This window comes from Girardinichthys multiradiatus, chromosome 9, assembly GCF_021462225.1.
Source record: "Girardinichthys multiradiatus isolate DD_20200921_A chromosome 9, DD_fGirMul_XY1, whole genome shotgun sequence".
Classification (NCBI taxonomy): domain Eukaryota; kingdom Metazoa; phylum Chordata; class Actinopteri; order Cyprinodontiformes; family Goodeidae; genus Girardinichthys; species Girardinichthys multiradiatus.
In genome coordinates, this window is record NC_061802.1 from 19,167,372 (window position 1) to 19,186,757 (window position 19,386).

General features: G+C 37.9%; 1 protein-coding gene across 3 annotated transcripts; it reads left to right on the plus strand.

The window, feature by feature from the left end:
- Positions 1-461: 461 nt before the first annotated feature.
- tbxa2r (thromboxane A2 receptor) lies at positions 462-18,234 on the plus strand. 3 transcript variants are annotated; one of them, XM_047373718.1, is made up of 4 exons: positions 462-706; positions 7,405-8,264; positions 12,105-12,235; positions 16,935-17,066. In XM_047373718.1, the coding sequence occupies exons 2-4, from the start codon at positions 7,482-7,484 to the stop codon at positions 16,978-16,980; spliced, it is 960 nt and encodes a 319-aa protein (XP_047229674.1). In that variant the 5' UTR covers positions 462-706; positions 7,405-7,481; the 3' UTR covers positions 16,981-17,066. The 3 variants fall into 3 exon arrangements, with proteins under 3 accessions (XP_047229674.1, XP_047229672.1, XP_047229673.1); XM_047373716.1 differs by lacking the exon at positions 12,105-12,235 and having other exon boundaries at positions 463-706; positions 16,935-18,234; XM_047373717.1 differs by lacking the exons at positions 462-706; positions 12,105-12,235 and adding an exon at positions 2,499-2,641 and having other exon boundaries at positions 16,935-18,234.
- Positions 18,235-19,386: the final 1,152 nt, after the last annotated feature.

Genomic DNA, 19,386 nt, shown 5'->3' on the forward strand with positions numbered 1-19,386 from the left:
ATGCACATAAGATAAGTATTAGATGACATTTATAGTTGCAGAAAAATATTATGATCAGTCTTAAACCTTGGATTTTGTCTTCTTCTTTGTAACAAATATCTGTGCAAAACAATTTGACTGCTATTACTTATCTCTACCAACTGCCAGACACATGCAGCCGTTATTTGGTCATATAAACCAGTTTTAGTGTTGGCTTTTGTTTAATCATCTTCATATGCATTTAATGCAAAACATGTGTATGTTTTCCTCAATGAGATGTTAAAATTTTCCCTTTTGAATACAAGGACACATGTGCGATCGAATGAGAAATTAAACCAGGGTAAGCTAAAATGTTTTTCCCACTGCAAGAGCTTTCATACTTAGTATACAATGTGTATCTTCCCTGAGCCCTTCCCCTTTGTTTTCCGGGGAGGAGAGAGAGAAGTTAAAGGACATGTGGCCAGGGTATGATAGATGAGTATCTGAGCTGCTGCTGGAGAGAGCACAGCCCGGAAAAGGAGGTAACTGGGTAACCGCAAATAGTTTGCATTTATGTAGCATTGTTAGATTTTTTTTTTCATAGGCTACATGACATTTTACACACTGTTCTGTGTGTATTATTTGCATTACTGATAATAATCATAGAAGAGCGTACCAACAGTTTGGATGGAGGAGTAAGAATTTCACTTCTAAAACTGAACTAATTCTGGAGAGCACTTCTGTTGTGGTAAGGCAATATTTTTTATTAAATAAACAAAAACATGGTTGTTTATGGTCCTGTAAACAAAACAGAACCCTATATTATTTACATTGTGCTTTCTGCATCCATGCTTGTACAGCTTATGTTTAGTCCTATTTTATCATTTACTTTCATTTTCTTTCTTACTGTAACCAAGGAGAGGAAATATGAAAAAAACCACTCTAAACACACTTGACAGGATGCCAGAATAACAAACGTTCAGTGCTCTGCCTTTTTGTACATTTAAGTGTTTTTAGTGAGAGTCATGTGATATCACAGCCAGAAAACAAGCAGCACATCACACCAGAATACCTCCTGCTAACATAATCTGTTTTTCTCAGACATTTTATGCATACCATCATAGGGGAAACCTCTTAAATCGTCTGTGGGGTTCAGTTATCTTCTTGGTCCTGTACATTTTTGCAGATCTACAGTACCGACCAAAAGTTTGGACACACCTTCTCATTCAAAGAGTTTTCTTTATTTTCATGACTATGAATATTGTAGCTTCACAGTGAAGGCATCAAAACTATGAATTAACACATGTGGAATTATATACTGAACAAAAAAGTGTGAAACAACTGAAAATATGTCTTATATTCTAGGTTCTTCAAAGTAGCCACCTTTTGCTTCGATTACTGCTCCGCACACTCTTGGCATTCTGTTGATGAGCTTCAAGAGGTAGTAACCTGAAATGGTTTTCACTTCACAGGTGTGCCCTGTCAGGTTTAATAAGTGGGGTTGGGACCATCAGTTGTGTTGTGCAGGAGGTGGATATAGTACACAGCTGATAGTCCTACTGAATAGACTGTTAGAATTTGTATTATGGCAAGAAAAAAGCAGCTAAGTAAAGAAAAACGAGGGGCCATCATTACTTTAAAAAATGAAGGTCAGTCACATGAGGACTGCCGCAGGACCAAGAGTCATCTCTGCTGCGGACGATAAGTTCATCCGAGTCACCAGCCTCAGAAATCGCAGGTTAACAGCAGCTCAGATTAGAGAACAGGTCAATGCCACACAGAGTTCTAGCAGCAGACACATCTCTAGAACAACTGTTAAGAGGAGACTGTGTGAATCAGGCCTTCATGGTAAAATAGCTGCTAGGAAACCACTGCTGAGGACAGGCAACAAGCAGAAGAGATTTGTTTGGGCTAAGGAACACACGGAATAGACATTAAACCAGTGGAAATCTGGTCTAATGTAAAGTGAAAGGGACTATTCTTCTGACAACATTTGTTGTCAGAAGATTATCTCACCTGAGCAGCAGGTCTCCTCCAAAGTTACCATGGGCCTTCTGGCTGCTTCTCTAATTGATGAGCTCCCTGCTCAGCCTAATTTTGAGAAAATGTGTTGCTGTCACATCCTCCCACAATTCATTTTTGTTTGTTTGTTCGCTTGTTAGTCTCAAGCTAATTTAGAAGTGAAAGTAACATTAGGCTTCCTGACTGCGTCTGATTTTTGTTTAGGTTTAGTTTGGACTTATTTCTCATTATTACATTCCCGTCATGGTCCACTTTGTCCCCACTTCAAGTATGCAAGCCAAACAATTGGTTTTAGGAATGTACATGATGAACTGGTGACATATGTTTCTGTTGCCTTGTAATAGAAACTAACAGACAAAACTCCTTGACACTGACAGACCTGCAAAAACAAATTGTGCAATGTTTTGGTCACACCCAACATCAGGCAAACACATTGCAGTGATTTATAACTCTCCTAAATAAGATGTTTTTGTGTCTGACTATTCATCTATCATTTATTTTTTTCTCAGGGAGACTGAGGAACAGGTCAAACTGATTACTAAACTAAACCATGGGGAAGGGACTAAATAACAAAAGTCAGAAAACTACAACAATATAAGAATCTGGAAAATAAGAACTAACAAAGTAACCTGAAGACATAAAAGAAACCCTGAGAGAAAAGGTAAACAAAACCCAAACTAATGATTGCTGAGATAAAGCACACATAAGAACACAAGACATCAAGAATAATTAAGAAAATAAAACTAACAAAACCCCACAGAACAAAAACACAAATCAGATCCCAAAATGGCAGATCCTAACAGAAGGGAACAAGTAAGTTTTACTTCAACCCACTGTTACACGTGTACACTGAATATGCTCTTACCTCTTCAAATAAAGTCATTAATTTGTTCATTCAATCATTTATTTTTTCATTTTTCAATCATTTATTTGGTTTAAAAATCACTGTACCAAGATATAACATTACATCTGGTTACATTTAATAGCTAATAAAAAAGGTTTGAATACTAATTTGAAGTCCCACCTATATATTGGCATGATGACTTTTGGTTTGGCCATTGGTAGTCAATTGAAGTGTATTTAGCAGGCGTGCAGCATGCTGAGGGACTATTTGTTTTATCTGTTGTCCTAGGGTCAGAGATACACTAGGCTAAGAGCACACACTAACTCTGATCAATGCCTGGCTTCCTTAACCTGGGCCATGTGCAACATACAACTTTAATTTATGCAATTTGTGTTTTTCTCTGATTTATGACATGTGCTGTGTACACATTTTTTTTTTATTCTGTACATAGTTTTTATACAGCATTTTTCTATGCACCTTACATCGGTCATAAGATCAATTTCATTGTCAGTCAATCAGTCATTTTCTACCGCTTATTACATAGTGGGTCGCGGGGAAGCTGGTGCCTATCTCCAGCAGTCTATGGGCGAGAGGCAGGGTACACCCTGGACAGGTCAATTTCATTGTACTACTGTAAATTGCATGTCTTTGTTGTTGACAATAAAGACTTTTCTTTAGACTTTCTTTCCATGTTTTTTTTTATATCCTCAAAATCCAAGGAAAATACCAATTTGCATATAGCAAATAATTTTACTTCCTTTATTTAGGTCATTTTACCCTGAAGAATAATATTTGCTCAAAGCTAATATTTCCTTGAACACAATGACAAGCTGATGCTGTGCTACCTGGGCACATTTTAGGCAAATTGTGTGACTGTGTTTGTGGTTATCTCTGCTATCCCAACCCTCAGAAATGCATTTCCTGCCAGGATATGGGAGTTCTCATTTGTTTTAATCTAGCAGTCACTCTCCTCACTCATTCCTGTGCCCTTCTGCCACTATCAGCACATGTTAAATTCAGCTGTTATTTGTTATACAAGCGCTGTCTGTACTGCTAATTAGCAGCTTGGGGTCTTCATTTAAAAATAAAGTTTTAAAGGAAATAATAGTTCATTGTTTTTACGGATTTCACCTAACTAAAGTCTGGTATAAAGAAAACAATGTCAGAAAATGACTCGCCGTATTTACATTATAGATTCAGATAAAACTGTTTAGTCTACCTACTCTGTAAACTCTTTCACAGCGTGTTTCATCATCTGACTAATGACTTTATCTGTACCTACTGATTTTATCTTTGCAGAATATCAGAGCTGTTATGTAAAAATGTTTGTAATAAATTTGTAAATTCACAAATTTTCAGCCTTCCTATTTATGAAGTACAATGGATTACATATTTTCCAAGACTTTCTCTGTGAATACTAACACAAGTTTCACTGTCACCTTAAACTATAGCAGAGTAGGTATATTTTCCAAATGAAAAAGTGAATAAAAGCTAATTTGGTTGAGTGTCATTTGGTGCATTTTCATGAAGCTTTGCAAAAGTTGCACTCAAAGTGTGGAAAAATAAGTCTAGAGTGCTCTAAAAATGATTTCACCTCATACAGACTCTTCCTGATTGCTCTACACGTACATGTTTCAGATCATCCAGCAACTTAAATGTCATACAAAGATAATCTGAGTAAATAGATGATTCAGTTTTCAAATGAGAACCTATATGAAAGGAAAATATCTATTCAAATCAACATGACCCTATGTGCAAATGTTATTCCCCTCCTTTAATCATTCATTAAATGTAATTCACCACATTTTTAGACAGCTAAGTTTAATTTCACAAGAAACACCCAGGTATTTAAACCAAGTAATTGTTTTAATCAAACCTGTCTGACAGCATGAAGTAGGCATTTAGCCTACTCCATGCTGTCCATCTAGAAATGGTTACAAAGTCATTTCTAATACTCTGTGATTTTTAGAAACCACAGTGAGCTATTGTCCATACAGTGCCTTGCGAAAGTATTCTGCCCCCTTGAACTTTTCAACCTTTTTCCACATTTCAGGCTTCAAACATAAAGATATAAAATTCTAATTTTTTTGTGTAGAATCAACAACAAGTGGGACACAATCGTGAAGTGGAATGAAATTTTTTGGATGTGTCAAACTTTTTTAACAAATAAAAAACTGAAAAGTGGGGCGTGCAATATTATTCGGCCCCCTTGCGTTAATACTTTGTAGCGCCACCCTTTGCTGCAATTACAGCTGCAAGTCGCTTGGGGTATGTCTCTATCAGTTTTGCACATCGAGAGACTGAAATTCTTGCCCATTCTTCCTTGCAAAACAGCTCGAGCTCAGTGAGGTTGGATGGAGAGCGTTCGTGAACAGCAGTCTTCAGCTCTTTCCACAGATTCTCGATTGGATTCAGGTCTGGACTTTGACTTGGCCATTCCAACACCTGGATACGTTTATTTGTGAACCATTCCATTGTAGATTTGGCTTTATGTTTTGGATCATTGTCTTGTTGGAAGATAAATCTCTGTCCCAGTCTCAGGTCTCTTACAGACTCCAACAGGTTTTCTTCCAGAATGGTCCTGTATTTGGCCCCATCCATCTTCCCATCAATTTTGACCATCTTCCCTGTCCCTGCTGATGAAAAGCAGGCCCAAACCATGATGCTGCCACCACCATGTTTGACAATGGGGATGGTGTGTTCAGGGTCATGAGCTGTGTTGCTTTTACGCCAAACATATCGTTTTGCATTGTGGCCAAACAGTTTGATTTTGGTTTCATCTGACCAGAGCACCTTCTTCCACATGTTTGGTGTGTCTCCCAGGTGGCTTGTGGCAAACTTTAAATGAGACTTTTTATGGATATCTTTGAGAAATGGCTTTCTTCTTGCCACTCTTCCATAAAGACCAGATTTGTGCAGTGTACGATTGATTGTTGTCCTATGGACAGACTCTCCCACCTCAGCTGTAGATCTCTGCAGTTCATCCAGAGTGATCATGGGCCTCTTGGCTGCATCTCTGATCAGTCTTCTCCTTGTTCAAGATGAAAGTTTAGAGGGACGGCCGGGTCTTGGTAGATTTGCAGTGGTCTGATCCTCCTTCCATTTCAATATGACTGCTTGCACAGTGCTCCTTGGGATGTTTAAAGCTTGGGAAATGTTTTTGTATCCAAATCTGGCTTTAAACTTCTCCACAACAGTATCTCGGACCTGCCTGGTGTGCTCCTTGGTCTTCATGATGCTCTCTGCGCTGTGAACAGAACCCTGAGACTATCACAGAGCAGGTGCATTTATACGGAGACTTGATTACACACAGGTGGATTCTATTTATCATCATCAGTCATTTGGGACAACATTGGCTCATTCAGAGATCCTCACTGAACTTCTGGAGTGAGTTTGCTGCACTGAAAGTAAAGGGGCCGAATAATATTGCACGCCCCACTTTTCAGTTTTTTATTTGTTAAAAAAGTTTGACACATCCAATAAATATCATTCCACTTCACGATTGTGTCCCACTTGTTGTTGATTCTTCACAAAAATTAGAATTTTATATCTTTATGTTTGAAGCCTGAAATGTGGAAAGAGGTTGAAAAGTTCAAGGGGGCCGAATACTTTCGCAAGGCACTGTAAATGGAGATAACATGGAACAGTGGTGAACCTTCCCAGGAATGAGTGGCCTACCAAAGTGACTCCAAGAGGACACTGATGACTCATCAGGCACTGCAAGCCTTACTTGCCTCAGTTAAGGTCATTGTTCATGATTCAACATAAAGAAAGAGACTGGACAAAAATTACATCAAAGGAGCTGTTCCAATGCCAAAACCACTGGTGTCCAAAAAACACAAAGGCCCATCTTACATTTGACAAAAACATCTGTATATGTTTCCCAAGACTTTTGGCAAACATTTTGTGGACTGATGGGACAGAAATCAAACTTTTTGGAAGGTACTGGTCCTTTCATCCTTTATCACAACCCCGTTACATCTGGCATTATAAACTATCACAGCATTTAAAAAAGACATCATACTGATATTCAAACATGTTGGTGGTAAAATGTTGCTTTGGAGTTGCTTTGCTTCCTTAGGGCATGGACGACTTGGCTTAAAAAACATTCAAATGTGGCTAAATTAAATTAATTCTCTAGAGAAGAGCGGACAAATATTTTCTCCACAGTCATGTAAATACCCATTACCTGTTATCACATATTCTTGATATCCACTGTTGCCACAAAGGATGACACAACCAGTTATCTAGTTTACGGGGCTTTTAGTTTTTCCACATAGAGTTGATTTGGATAGCTTGTTCCTGTTAATAAATAAAATCATTATTTAAAAAGTTAATTTTGTGTTTACTCAGGTTGTCTTTGTCGAATGTTAGAATTTGTTTGTTGATCAGATTCTTGATCCATGTTCAGCATGTTTTTCCTTTGAAAGTAATAATTTGATTTAACATCAATGTTGAAGTTACTGCCACTTCTTGGTGCCACAAGGGTATTTCAGAGTTTTACCAACTTTTGTGTTAGTTGTTGTCCAATTAAACCTTTAAATAGTGTTGTATTAAAACTTCTATTTTCATTTGTTCAGATTGGATGGAGTGATTTCAACAAACTCGTACCATCTCCTCATCTCTGACTGATCTTAAATTCCACCTGCAGACCATCATGACTGACTCAAACCACACCCCGTCCTGCTACGCCAACACCAGCACACCATATACATATGCTCCTAAAATGGGTAAAGTCTATTTATCGGCCATTTTCAGCATTTTGGGCCTCATCTCCAATCTAGTTGCCTTTATTGTCCTTATCAAATCTTGTAAGCAGACACAAAACACATCACGCTCTTTCTTCCTCATCTTCCTGGGTGGTCTTGTGGTCACCGACTTCATGGGTCTGCTGGTCACTAGCTCCTTTGTGATGTCGTTCTACGTCACATATGTTGATTGGCGTCTATCTGACCCCACCTGCCGCTTCTGCAACTTCATGGGTATGTCCATGGTCTTCTATGGATTGTGTCCTCTGCTACTTGGTGCCACCATGGCCATCGAGCGGTTTATTGGCATCAAATATCCATTTGCACGTTCCTCCAGATTGTCCAAAGGAAGGACTGTCTCCATGGTGCTGCTGGTATGGTTTATCGCTGGAAGCATATCATTGTTGCCACTAACAGGCTTTGGCAGCTACCACATTCAGACACCTGGCTCCTGGTGTTTCATCAACATCAGCTCTAAGAGAGGTGACTGGGCCTTCTCTCTGCTCTTCTCCTTGGTTGGACTGATCAGCATCACTGCATCATTTTTGCTAAACACTGTGAGTGTGGTGACCCTGATCAAGGTGTGTCGGGGAGCAGGGAGGAGACAACGGAGCAGAGACCATGAAGTGGAAATGATGGTGCAGCTTATACTAATCATGATTATTGCCACTGTTTGCTGGTGCCCATTGCTGGTAAGACTTTCTTTTTTTCCCTTTATTTTAGATGTTCACAAGTGAAATAATCCAGTATTTACAAAGTGTTATCTTAATAGATTCTGGTAAAATGTATTAAGTTTCAAATTCTGTACTTCCTACACTAACAAGAGTGGTATGGAAACTTGAGCCATATAGGTATAATTGAGTACAATAGTGAACAAACCGCAAGAAGACCAGAGAACAGAACAGACTAGTCAGGGATAATGTTTTGGAGAGGATGGTTAGGTTATAAAGGGTCTCTCTGTAACTCTAGAGGAGCTACAGAGATCCACAGCTTAGGTGCAAGCATCTGTTGACAGGAAAACTAGTAAACCAAACATCACAACTGACAATATCTGGAAGAATAAATTGGACACTGAGACTTTCTCTCTGCTACTGGCATTTACAGAAATATTTCTGGCCCTGTTTACTGTGTGAATATGCATGAGCTTCTGTAACCATGTAGTCATCTTTGGTCTGTGACAACGTGCTACGTGGTGATAAGACCAACAGAGGAAAGCTCATGTATTGCTTCTGCAGACAGCTGCAAAACATTTATACATCTAATCCTTCTCTTTTTCTCCCTCATTAATTTGGTATTTAGTGTAAAATAAAACTGTGAATTCATGATCTTGTAAGGGTAACGCACTGTTTCTAAAATGGAGAGGTTTGACCTAAACTCTCTTCTGACATTTTTTGTTATTAGCTCAGGACTGTAGATGTTTCAATTCAATTCAATTCAATTCAATTCAATTCAGTTTTATTTATATAGTGCCTATTCACAACACATGTTGTCTCAAGGCACTTCACAACAGTCAGGTACATACATTCCAATTAATCCTAACCATTGAACAGTGCAGTCGGAGTTAGCTTTTTATTCAAATTGGATAAAACGTTTTTCTATCTAAGGAAACCCAGCAGATTGCATCCAGTCAGTGACTTGCAGCATTCCCTCCTCCCGGATGAGCATGTAGAGACAGTGGACAGTCACTGGCGTTGACTTTGCAGCAATCCCTCATACTGAGCATGCATGTAGCGACAGTGGAGAGGAAAAACTCCCTTTTAACAGGAAGAAACCTCCAGCAGAACCAGGCTCAGTGTGAGCGGCCATCTGCCACGACCGACTGGGGGTTTGAGAGAACAGAGCAGAGACACAAAAAGAACACAGAAGCACTGATCCAGGAGTACTTTCTATGGGAAGGAAAAGTAAATGTTAATGGATGTAGCTCCTTTAGTCGTTTCACCTAGAAAGAAAGAACAGATAAACTCTGAGCCAGTTTTCAAGGTTAGAGTCTGAAAGAGAGCACATAGAGATAGTCACAGTAAAAGCTCAGTCAATTTCCATGTCTAGGCGAGAGAAAGGGTTAAACACTAAAAGACAGGGCTATGTGGATCATCGGTAGAGGGTGAGCATTAAGTTGTTGCCAGCAGAAGCTCGGACAATTCCCCTCTCCAGAAAGGTGTCACAGGCAGACACAGAGCCAGACCAGGTGTAGCTTCTAGGAAGAGAAAAGAGAAAACAAAGTTAAAAGCTGAAATAACAGCAAATAATGCAAAATTGGATAGTAGTGTGAGAATGTAGCAAAGAGGGTGAAAGTGGTCGTTATGTCCTCCAGCAGCCTAAGCCTATAGCAGCATAACTACACAGATAGTTTCAGTTCAGATTATTTAGTTAAATGGCGCTTATTTACAACAATGTTGTCTCAAGGCACCCCACAAAGGGTCCCACTGATGGTCATTGTTATACTAAAAACCACAGTGATTGGGATACCTCCCTCTGTCAGACTGATTATAACCATTGGAAAAGAGAAGGGGTCATACAGGTAGCAGAAATGGAGGGTGTGTTTGCACCTCAACCATAACTGAGCCGGTTTAGGCTAAACCTGACTCCCCCTTACTCCAACCAACAGGGAGGGAAGAAGACGGAGGTAAAAAAATAAGGAAGATAGCTCAGGATAAACTAAGCCACTCTAACTATAAGCTTTATCAAAAAGGAAAGTTTTAAGCCTAGCCTTAAAAGTAGACAGGGTGTCTGCCTCACAGACAAAAACTGGCAGCTGGTTCCACAGGAGAGGAGCCTGATAACTAAAGGTTCTACCTCCCATTCTACTTCTAGAGACTCTAGGAACCACCAGTAAACCTGCAGTCTGAGAATGAAGTGCTCTGTTAGGAACATATGGAACAATCAGATCTCTGATGTATGATGGAGCTAGATCATTAAGTGCTTTATATGTGAGGAGGAGAATTTTAAATTCTATTCTGGACTTAACAGGGAGCCAATGAAGGGAAGCTAAAATAGGAGAAATATGATCTCTCTTTTTAATTTTCATCAGAACTCTTGCTGCAGCATTTTGAATCAGCCCTAATAAGGTGTCAAATAGAACCAAGCTCATTTTCTTTACATTCCTTTGTATGCTTCATTTGTTTGTCACAATGTAGCCCCTTAACAAGCTGATCTGAGAGCAATCTGGTTTTATCTTGCATCACTTGGTCCTTTAATGCCTAAGTAGACATGGCATTTTCCAGGTTTTGAGGGATGAATAAAACAGTGCCTTTGAAGGAAATCCACACTATATGAACCATTACTGTTAGTGATATACTGGCTGTTCAATGGGGCAACGCGTCCAACCTGGCAATCTTTCAGACTGGACTTTGATTTCTCTGAGTTTATTTTTGCTTGTGAGGTGTTGCTATTTCAAGTCTTGTCATATTAGCTCAGGTTTTGTGTTTAGTTTTTAGTTTATTCTTGTGTCCTGTTCTATTGTGCTATTGGGTTTATTTCTCTTAGGGCACATTCACACTGCTGGTCCAGTCCAGGGATTGATAAAAGGAAGAACATTCACAACCTCTGTTGGCAGTTTGCTTTCACAGAGTTTTTTTTAGACCAGATTAAACAAAGTCATACAGTTGCAATGGATTGTTTTCGGGGGCAGAATTGTGCTGATCGAGAAGGGACAAAAACACGAAGAAGAAAGTTCACCTCATCTGGGTTTCTATTGCTACTTTTTTTTTTTTATGTATTTGTGCACCTGCACCTCTTTACTACTCCACATAGCCCCATGAGACATTTTCAAACGTTTTCATCTTTGGATTTGCACTCTTACTTTTTTCTCTACGTCTTCATCTACTCAAATGTGCTGCTCTTACAATACATCCTGTCCTGCTTTTGGTATGCTGGCCCGGCATGCATTCACATTGCAAACAAACCACTCCAGGGTCTGGATAAATCATACCAAGACCAGCAGTTGTAACCGTGCCAGTGTATGGTTCTCTGGTCCCTTTCAGGGTCCAGAATTGGTTGACACTGGTATGATCCGCTCCAGAAACTGTGGTTTGTAGTTTCTTTGTTTCTCTGCTCAGCTCACGTTAATTAGTCTCCTTTCTCAGGTTCTCTGCTTTTATTCTGTCACAGCTGCCCCAAATTTCCTCTAATATGCTAATCTTTTTCCTTCGTCATCTTTCACACCTGGATATGTATTGAAGACCCTGATTTATCTCTGTTCATCACTGGATTCTTCTGTTTTTTTGTTAGTACACCGGTTTCTCCCATGATGCTCCATGTCCTGATCTCCTCATGCCATGCTACGAGTTTTGTTGTCTTTTGTTTTATTAATTTCTTCTTCCCCCACGCTGCTCCCACATTCCTCCCTGTGCTTGAGTCTTTTACAAAACCACAATATGACATAATACTTCAAAAATTCAAATTCCCTTTATTTATATTCCGTGTGTGTTGAGCATGTGTGGCACACATTACCAACTGATCCACTCAGATTCCTGAATGGAGCATGTTATATTCTACAACCTTGTCCAACCTTAGTTATATGACGTCCTGCACAGATGTATATTCTGGTGAGTGCCCTGACTCCCCCTACAAGTGATGACGTGGTTTTGTTTTTCACTCGAATGGCCGGCTGGAATCAGAAACTTGACCCCTGGATATACATCATGATTAAAGTGTTCAACCTAAGGCGAGTAACAAATTCTGCAAGTGTCGATGTGATGGCACAGCTGAAGCAGTCACTGTTCACTCCATCATATTCTAACTGTGGGCTGTACTTTGCCTGATACATCAGCATGTCAACACTTGTTCTTTTCATAAAAATGGATATACACCATTTGCATATGGCTGTATAAGCAATGCCAAACCACCATCCACGTGATTACCATGTGACTCACAGCATGTCCCATCATTATTTTAATGTTATCGACTTTGCATGTTTTTTGGACACAAAAAGGCTCTTATAAAGACTGCCACAAAAATATTTTTTATAAATCCCATTATTAGCTTCACCCCTCACTATACATATAAAACATGGATGTTATCCCCCCTGAAATATCAGTTTTAGCAAGTAATATTATTATTTGTAAACATATGCGCAGATTAGATTTTTGGGGGGCATTATCTATATCTAGGTGTTGCAAACATTGGCAGCAACACTGCCAGTTGTTAAAGATTTGTCAAAACCTAAATACTTATCCAGCTATACATGCAAATTATTATATTTACTGCCTTTAAGAACTACATCGGTAATGCTGAACCGTTTACAGAAAAGACAACTCCAAATCCAAGAGACTTAACTACCCAAACATGGCAAAGTCCATTATATGACATGTGAGAAAAGTTATGACACCCTATGATATCGTGTATGTATTTAACATCAGTTTTACCAATACTGAAAATTTGAGGTAATAAAAATATTTTGAAATAAAACAAAGTTAAAAAAATGCAATTGCTGGTGATGAATAAATTAGAACACATGTACATTCTGCTAAAATTTTTAAAATGGTCAAAATTACACACTGTCAGATAAGATCATGAGCATAATTATTTAGCATTTCGAAGAAGGTTTGCATTTTTTTAGCATGTATTTTTTTTAAACCTCAGACATTTAGTTTGGTGTGCACCTAACTGCTAAAGTATGAGTAAACACCATGGTGAGATAGAAAGAGCTGTCTGAAGCCTCTCATTGATCATCAAACATCTCACAGTTGAACGTGAGGAGTAGGGCAACTTTACTCAAACCAATATCAGAAGCTGCCACAGCCACGTAAGAACTCACTGAAGTTATTTCAGCGACAGGAAGTAAGACTAGCTATTACGGGCTAGGGTGTCCTAACCTTTTCCTTAGTTAAAATATACATTTTTGTGTATATCTTTTGTTTAATGAGTAAAACAAGGCTCATTTTATGTGTGAGCCTGTGATTAAATCAATTTCTTTTCCAAAGATAAGTTAAAAAAAATATTGGTAATCATGTGCACACCAACTTTGAAAGACCTCAATATTTAATGGGTTGTCCTATTTTTTTCACAACTGTATTTACATACTTTTGAAAGATTCTATCAAAACTTCCCATAAAGGCCCCACAAAAGAGGTTATGTGGAAGGAGGTACACTTTATTTTATGCTCTCATATGTTGTGTAACATCTAATCAAACCGCCATCCAACAATGATTAGAATGGTGTTGGCTTCTGTTGTGATTATGAATCTGAGAATATTATTTAATATTAATATTTTATCAAATAATATTTCGGTCTGTTAAGGGTTGTCTTGTGAATACCAGCCCAATAAGGCAGTGGTATTAGGACCAAATTGAAAGGGATGAGCCAAGCTCTGGCATTATTGAACAGCAAAACTGCACACACACGGAATGAATTCACACAATTTCTGAAAATACAAGAATTTATTAACAAAAATAAGTCAACTCAAAGTCAAACATATTTCAATCAACAAACTCTTTGTTATGCTAAAACAATCCAACTAAACTAGCAAGCAGAATTAAAGAATAAGGAAGACTAAAGGGCTATGTACAATATAAACAAGTTGATTAAAGATGATTGAAAATCATGACCAAAAAGAGTGATGCAGCATTACCATGCAATGTTTATGTTTGAGAACCAAGGATTATCTTGAAGAATCTGGAAATGAAGTTAAGTTAGTCTTGGAACCAACTTAGGCAACAATCAGCAAACGTTTAAACAACCATTCACAATGCAAGATCAGATAAAATGTTATTTTAATAAAATAATGTTTTAAAGAATGATCTGCTGAATATAACCAACCTTCTGGATGACTAATTCTCAACGGTGTCTCATTAGCTGCCTTTATTTATTAAAATATTTTTTAAAATATTGTTAAGGGGATGGTAAAATATTTAAGTATTTTGGAAAAGAGCCAAATCTTTCTGGAGAAATGGGGGTTAATGGTGTTTACTTAGTTATCAAGTTTAGTAAAATAATGTTTAGGGAACTATTGTTTACTGGATTGAAAACTAACCTTTCTGGGTAAATATTATTTAGCAGGCAAGCACATGTTCTTAGCTATTAGCAGTTGAAGCTAACAAAGGAGGCTGATAGCTTAGCACCAGAATCAAACACACACCTTTAAAATACCGTTAATAAAAGGGTTAAAATGCATGAGCGCGGACGGCGCGTTATGGCCGATCTTCTGTGTTTAAAATCACCCTTTAAATGAAGTTTGTCTTAACTTTAAAAACACACAAACACAGAACACAAAGCTGAACACGTGTGCTGCAGATAGTCTGCTAGCACCAAGATAGCTGATTTCAACACAAACAAAACCAAACTTCATAAAATGAAAAACGTTTAGATCATTTCATCCTAAATATCTCTCTATTACTCGGCCCAAACCCTAACCTCGTTTGAATTGTGTTGAGGAGGAGTTGTCCGGGCAATGACAACGTTTGAAGAAAGCTCTGTGAACAAAGGGTTAGCTTCCAGCTAACCTCCGGAGCAGTGACTGGGCAGCCCGTTCTGTCTGCTGACCACACTGCACGTTACCACTGTGATGCGGCCTCTGTTGTCCTCCTTTCAGACTGGGAAACTGCTCCACTCTGCTTCATAGAGGCAGCATCTCTGCAGGGAACTCTCTGGAACACAGCTTGCTTCTGTAGGCCTCAGAGAGAAAGTCAAGCCAGGCTTATACCTTAATTACCCCTTTTATGAATGAATATACCGGATACCCAGACCATAATTCATCCGTACTTAACTTTGTGCATACGATCAATGATCGTATGACACCTTTGGATCCAGTTTGAAGAGTTTATGTCTTTTTGCCAGCACAGAGACATTAGCGCGCTGCCTCTCCGGCCAGTCTTGCACAGAGTCCGGGTGGAAGAGATCGGACCATTGGAAAGAGGGGTGCTTTTATACAGCCAGTGGCATCATGGGAAGTCTGCTGCTACTAAATTTGGTTAAATGCAATTTATTTTGAAAATTCCAGAAAAGTTTGTACCTGTCTTTTAATGTTGTTTTCATGGTTGTGGGTCCCAACACTTCATTTTGTTGGAAATAGTTTAGAGAAATTAATTATAATGGTTCTAAGTGTGGTTGGGGTATCAGAGAAGGTTCGTGTTTTAGTCTTCCTGTCAGGGTGGTGGCTTTCAGAGTAGGATCCATATGCAGACAGGCAGGCAGGAAAAGCACGGTGAGATGAAAAAATGATTAATAAAAACAAACAGAAAACTCACAGCAGGTTGGAGGTAGCAGATGCAGACATTGACATAGATAGGCTTGGCACAGCAACAGTTGAGGACATGAACAGGCTTGGCATGACACAGGCATGGACAATGGAATAAATCAGCGAGGAGCTAACAGATCAGAAGAGTATACATACAGGTTAAACAGGGAGACTGATTGGCATGGTTCATGGGGACTGAATGACGCTGATTGCTGTGGCCGATGCAGAGAATGAAAGCAAAACATGATTGGTCTAAGCAAAGAAACAATGACAATGAAACCAAAGAATACATCGTAAAGTAACAGAACTAGAATGCACCTTAATCAGAACAAGAAACTAAACTTAAAAGAAATAAACTTAAGCACCACATGTGAAACATAAGTAATCACGAACGAGGTCCAAAACAAAACTCAAACACCTTAAAATCATTTCACTTCCAGAGAACAGACAGAGTGTAAGGTTCATAGTTCTGTTGGACTACAACCCTAAGTATATTTAACAGAAACAAAGAACATCTGGGAATATTCTAGTCATTTTTAGCCTTATTAATAATAATCACTAGAGTAAAACTCAACACTGACTATGTTAAAGCAAGTTTTCAAAACGAAAAAAAACTGGCATAGCAGAAAGCATTATTCCTGAGTTTTTAATCCTTAGACATTCTCTGCTGTTGTGAAAGCGGACTTTGTCTACACTTATCTCACAAGTAGCATGCCACCATTTATAACACAAGCATGTGGATTTGCACTAGGCAAACAGTTTCCATTGCTTTGCTTGGATTTCCACCACCAGAGAGTAACATTCTAACGCTGGCTAAATGTTAAACAGAAAATATAATTCACCCTTAGTCTATTTCTCATCTGAAAAAAAACCTTGTTAGCATGGTTTGCTGCCACTGGAGAATTTGAGCCTTATGTTTATAAAGCAACGCCTCATAAAATGCAACTTAAGTAAAGTAAGGGGGGTTAACTGTTCTGTTGTTACTCCTGCCTCATGGGGACTGTGACACAGTTAGCCTATAACTCACATAATAACACATGTTCAGATTTTGAGCGTATTTATAATATTAGCCAATTCTATTCTTTTTGATCCTTCTTTCATTTTTCCTTATTGTCTCTTCTAATTCACCTTCTATCTTTTTATTCTTCTGTTTAATGTTATACCCACAACAACTTTTCTACAACTTTAGGTCTTCATTGCCCAGGCAGCTTTGGCTGGAAATGGTTTCCAAATGAAACAACTGCTCCTCTGGATACGCTTCGCCACCTGGAACCAAATACTAGATCCATGGGTATACATCCTGTTTCGCCGGTCAGTTTTGAAGAGAGTCAACCCTCATGCCAACTGGTCCCGGACCTCCGTCGTGTCTTTGTATCCATCTTTCCATGAGAACATCTGTAGATTCACGAGGTCTTCAGAGGGGAGCAACCTAGGCTCCGATGTCCCAGAAAATACCAAAAAATCAAATGTGATGTCCACATCTCCAGCAACACCCTCCCCATCTTCTCCATGTTTGGTTGGATCTGAGTCATAATTACAGCAGACTGACATAAGTAAATAAGGTCTACTCTACAGTGACAGTTCATGCTAAATTTCATGCTAAATGTGATGAGGAGAACTTGCATGGTTGCACCAATATTGTGAAGCAACTGTATCTCTTTATGGCACTTTCTGGATTTCAAATGTTTGAAATTATCATTACTTAACTATTAGAGCCTAATATAAGGACTAGGAAGCATCTGATTATATACAGAGATATAACCAACAGTAGATTTAAAAATGAACTTCAACACAGGTAAAACATGTAAAGCCAACAATGAGTTGTCTAAGCTGGCATTTTTCAATTATCTGCTGTACATTTAGAATACTCCATAAGCAGCTATTACTGTGCTTATTATGACAGAGATATGCTATAATATTATGCATAATGGTAATATATGCATTTTGAAAAATTAAATGCTTGAATATGAAAATATGAGAATGGTCATTATAAAAAATATTTAGAGACTGACAAGATCATTCTGAAGAGCAACATCTTTCCTTATATTTTCTCCTGTTTGTAATGTCTGAGTTCAGATTTCTGTTAAAGTATATATGCCATCATTTATCTCACTTTCCATCCATCATCCATCCATCCATCCATCCATCCATCCATCCATCCATCCATCCATCCATGGTCTATAACCGCTAATTATAGGGTTGTTGAGGTATGGTGCCTATTTCCAGCAGTAATAGGCACCATATGAAACCCATTCAATAGGTTTATGAAAATGAGCTAATATGATTGATAGTATTACCTTCTGCAGTGATATGTTTTTTGGTTGGTATAAGATTTAACAATGTGATCTTTTGCTCTTTAGTGGTGTCATTCTTCCCTAAAATAATAATATTACTTACTGTTGTTCTTACTTTTCACCATTGGTGTGTAGACACAATGAATTGTTTAATTCTTTAATCTTTGAAATAAAAAAGCTCTTTTTTAAAATGTGCTTGGCTTTTCCAATTATATTGCTAACCTATACACCGTTACATGAGTAATAGCTAGGTGGGAGGCACTTTTAATTAAATGCTTTAAATTCTAGATTTTTGCTAAATATTTGAAAGGTTCTAGCTACAAAAGTATATAAATGTAATTGGGTTTTATCTTTATGATATGGCTGAAATGATAGTTTAAAGTCTCACTATTAAACATACAAATAAAACTGGTCAAAAAAAACACTATTTTGGGGATTAAGCTTTCTTTTTTTTAAATGAAAAGGCTTGGTACATTTGAAGTGCAAAAAATATATATAACAAAAAAAGAAAATAAAACACCTACTTTAAATTTGACAAAAATGCCACCAGTTTTCAGGTCTTCTAAATGAAGTTAATTATTATTAACACTATCAAATGAAAACTGCTGTAGGTCAAACTGTGTTGCCAGAAAATAAGTTACATTTTATATTAGCATTACATAGTTTTAGCATTTACATAGTTTAAAGATTTTTTCTTTACCAACTAATAAGATCCTTATATAAGCTGATATAAGATTCTTAATAAAGCCACAAGTCTACACACATAGTCTATTTTTAGTGTTTTGCTATATAGATAGGCTCTATGAAACACTTTTTTACAGTCGTCAAGCTAAATAAATAAAGAAAAAGATATTTAAAAAATGTTTAATGTTGTGAATTTACACTTTAGTTTTTAAGTTCAGCTGTTTTGTTATGGAGAGCCGTTTCATTCAAAATAAATAAATACTGCTATTGATAAATTATTAATAAATATTGCATGAAATAAATAAATATCCCCATGAAATTAAACAAAATAATTCTGTTAAAAGAAATTTCCATCTTATTTTATTTAATTCATTTCAAGATTTATTTAATTTACTTAAATATTTATTTATTTATTTCATAATGCAGTATTATTTTGTGACACTTTTATTTTGTAAAGCTACTTTACAAAATGGCACCAGGGGAGCCAGGCTCCCTACCGCATGCTGTCTTCTGGCAGGCAGCGGCATTCTTCAGCCTGCCACAGCCGCGCATTGAGCTCGGCCCTGCTGTCCCAGTACCACCCAGCCGATAAAAGTCAGCCCCCACATTTGAATATAAGAAACATGAAATAAAAAGAACTTAAACTGAAAAACGGGGTTAAAA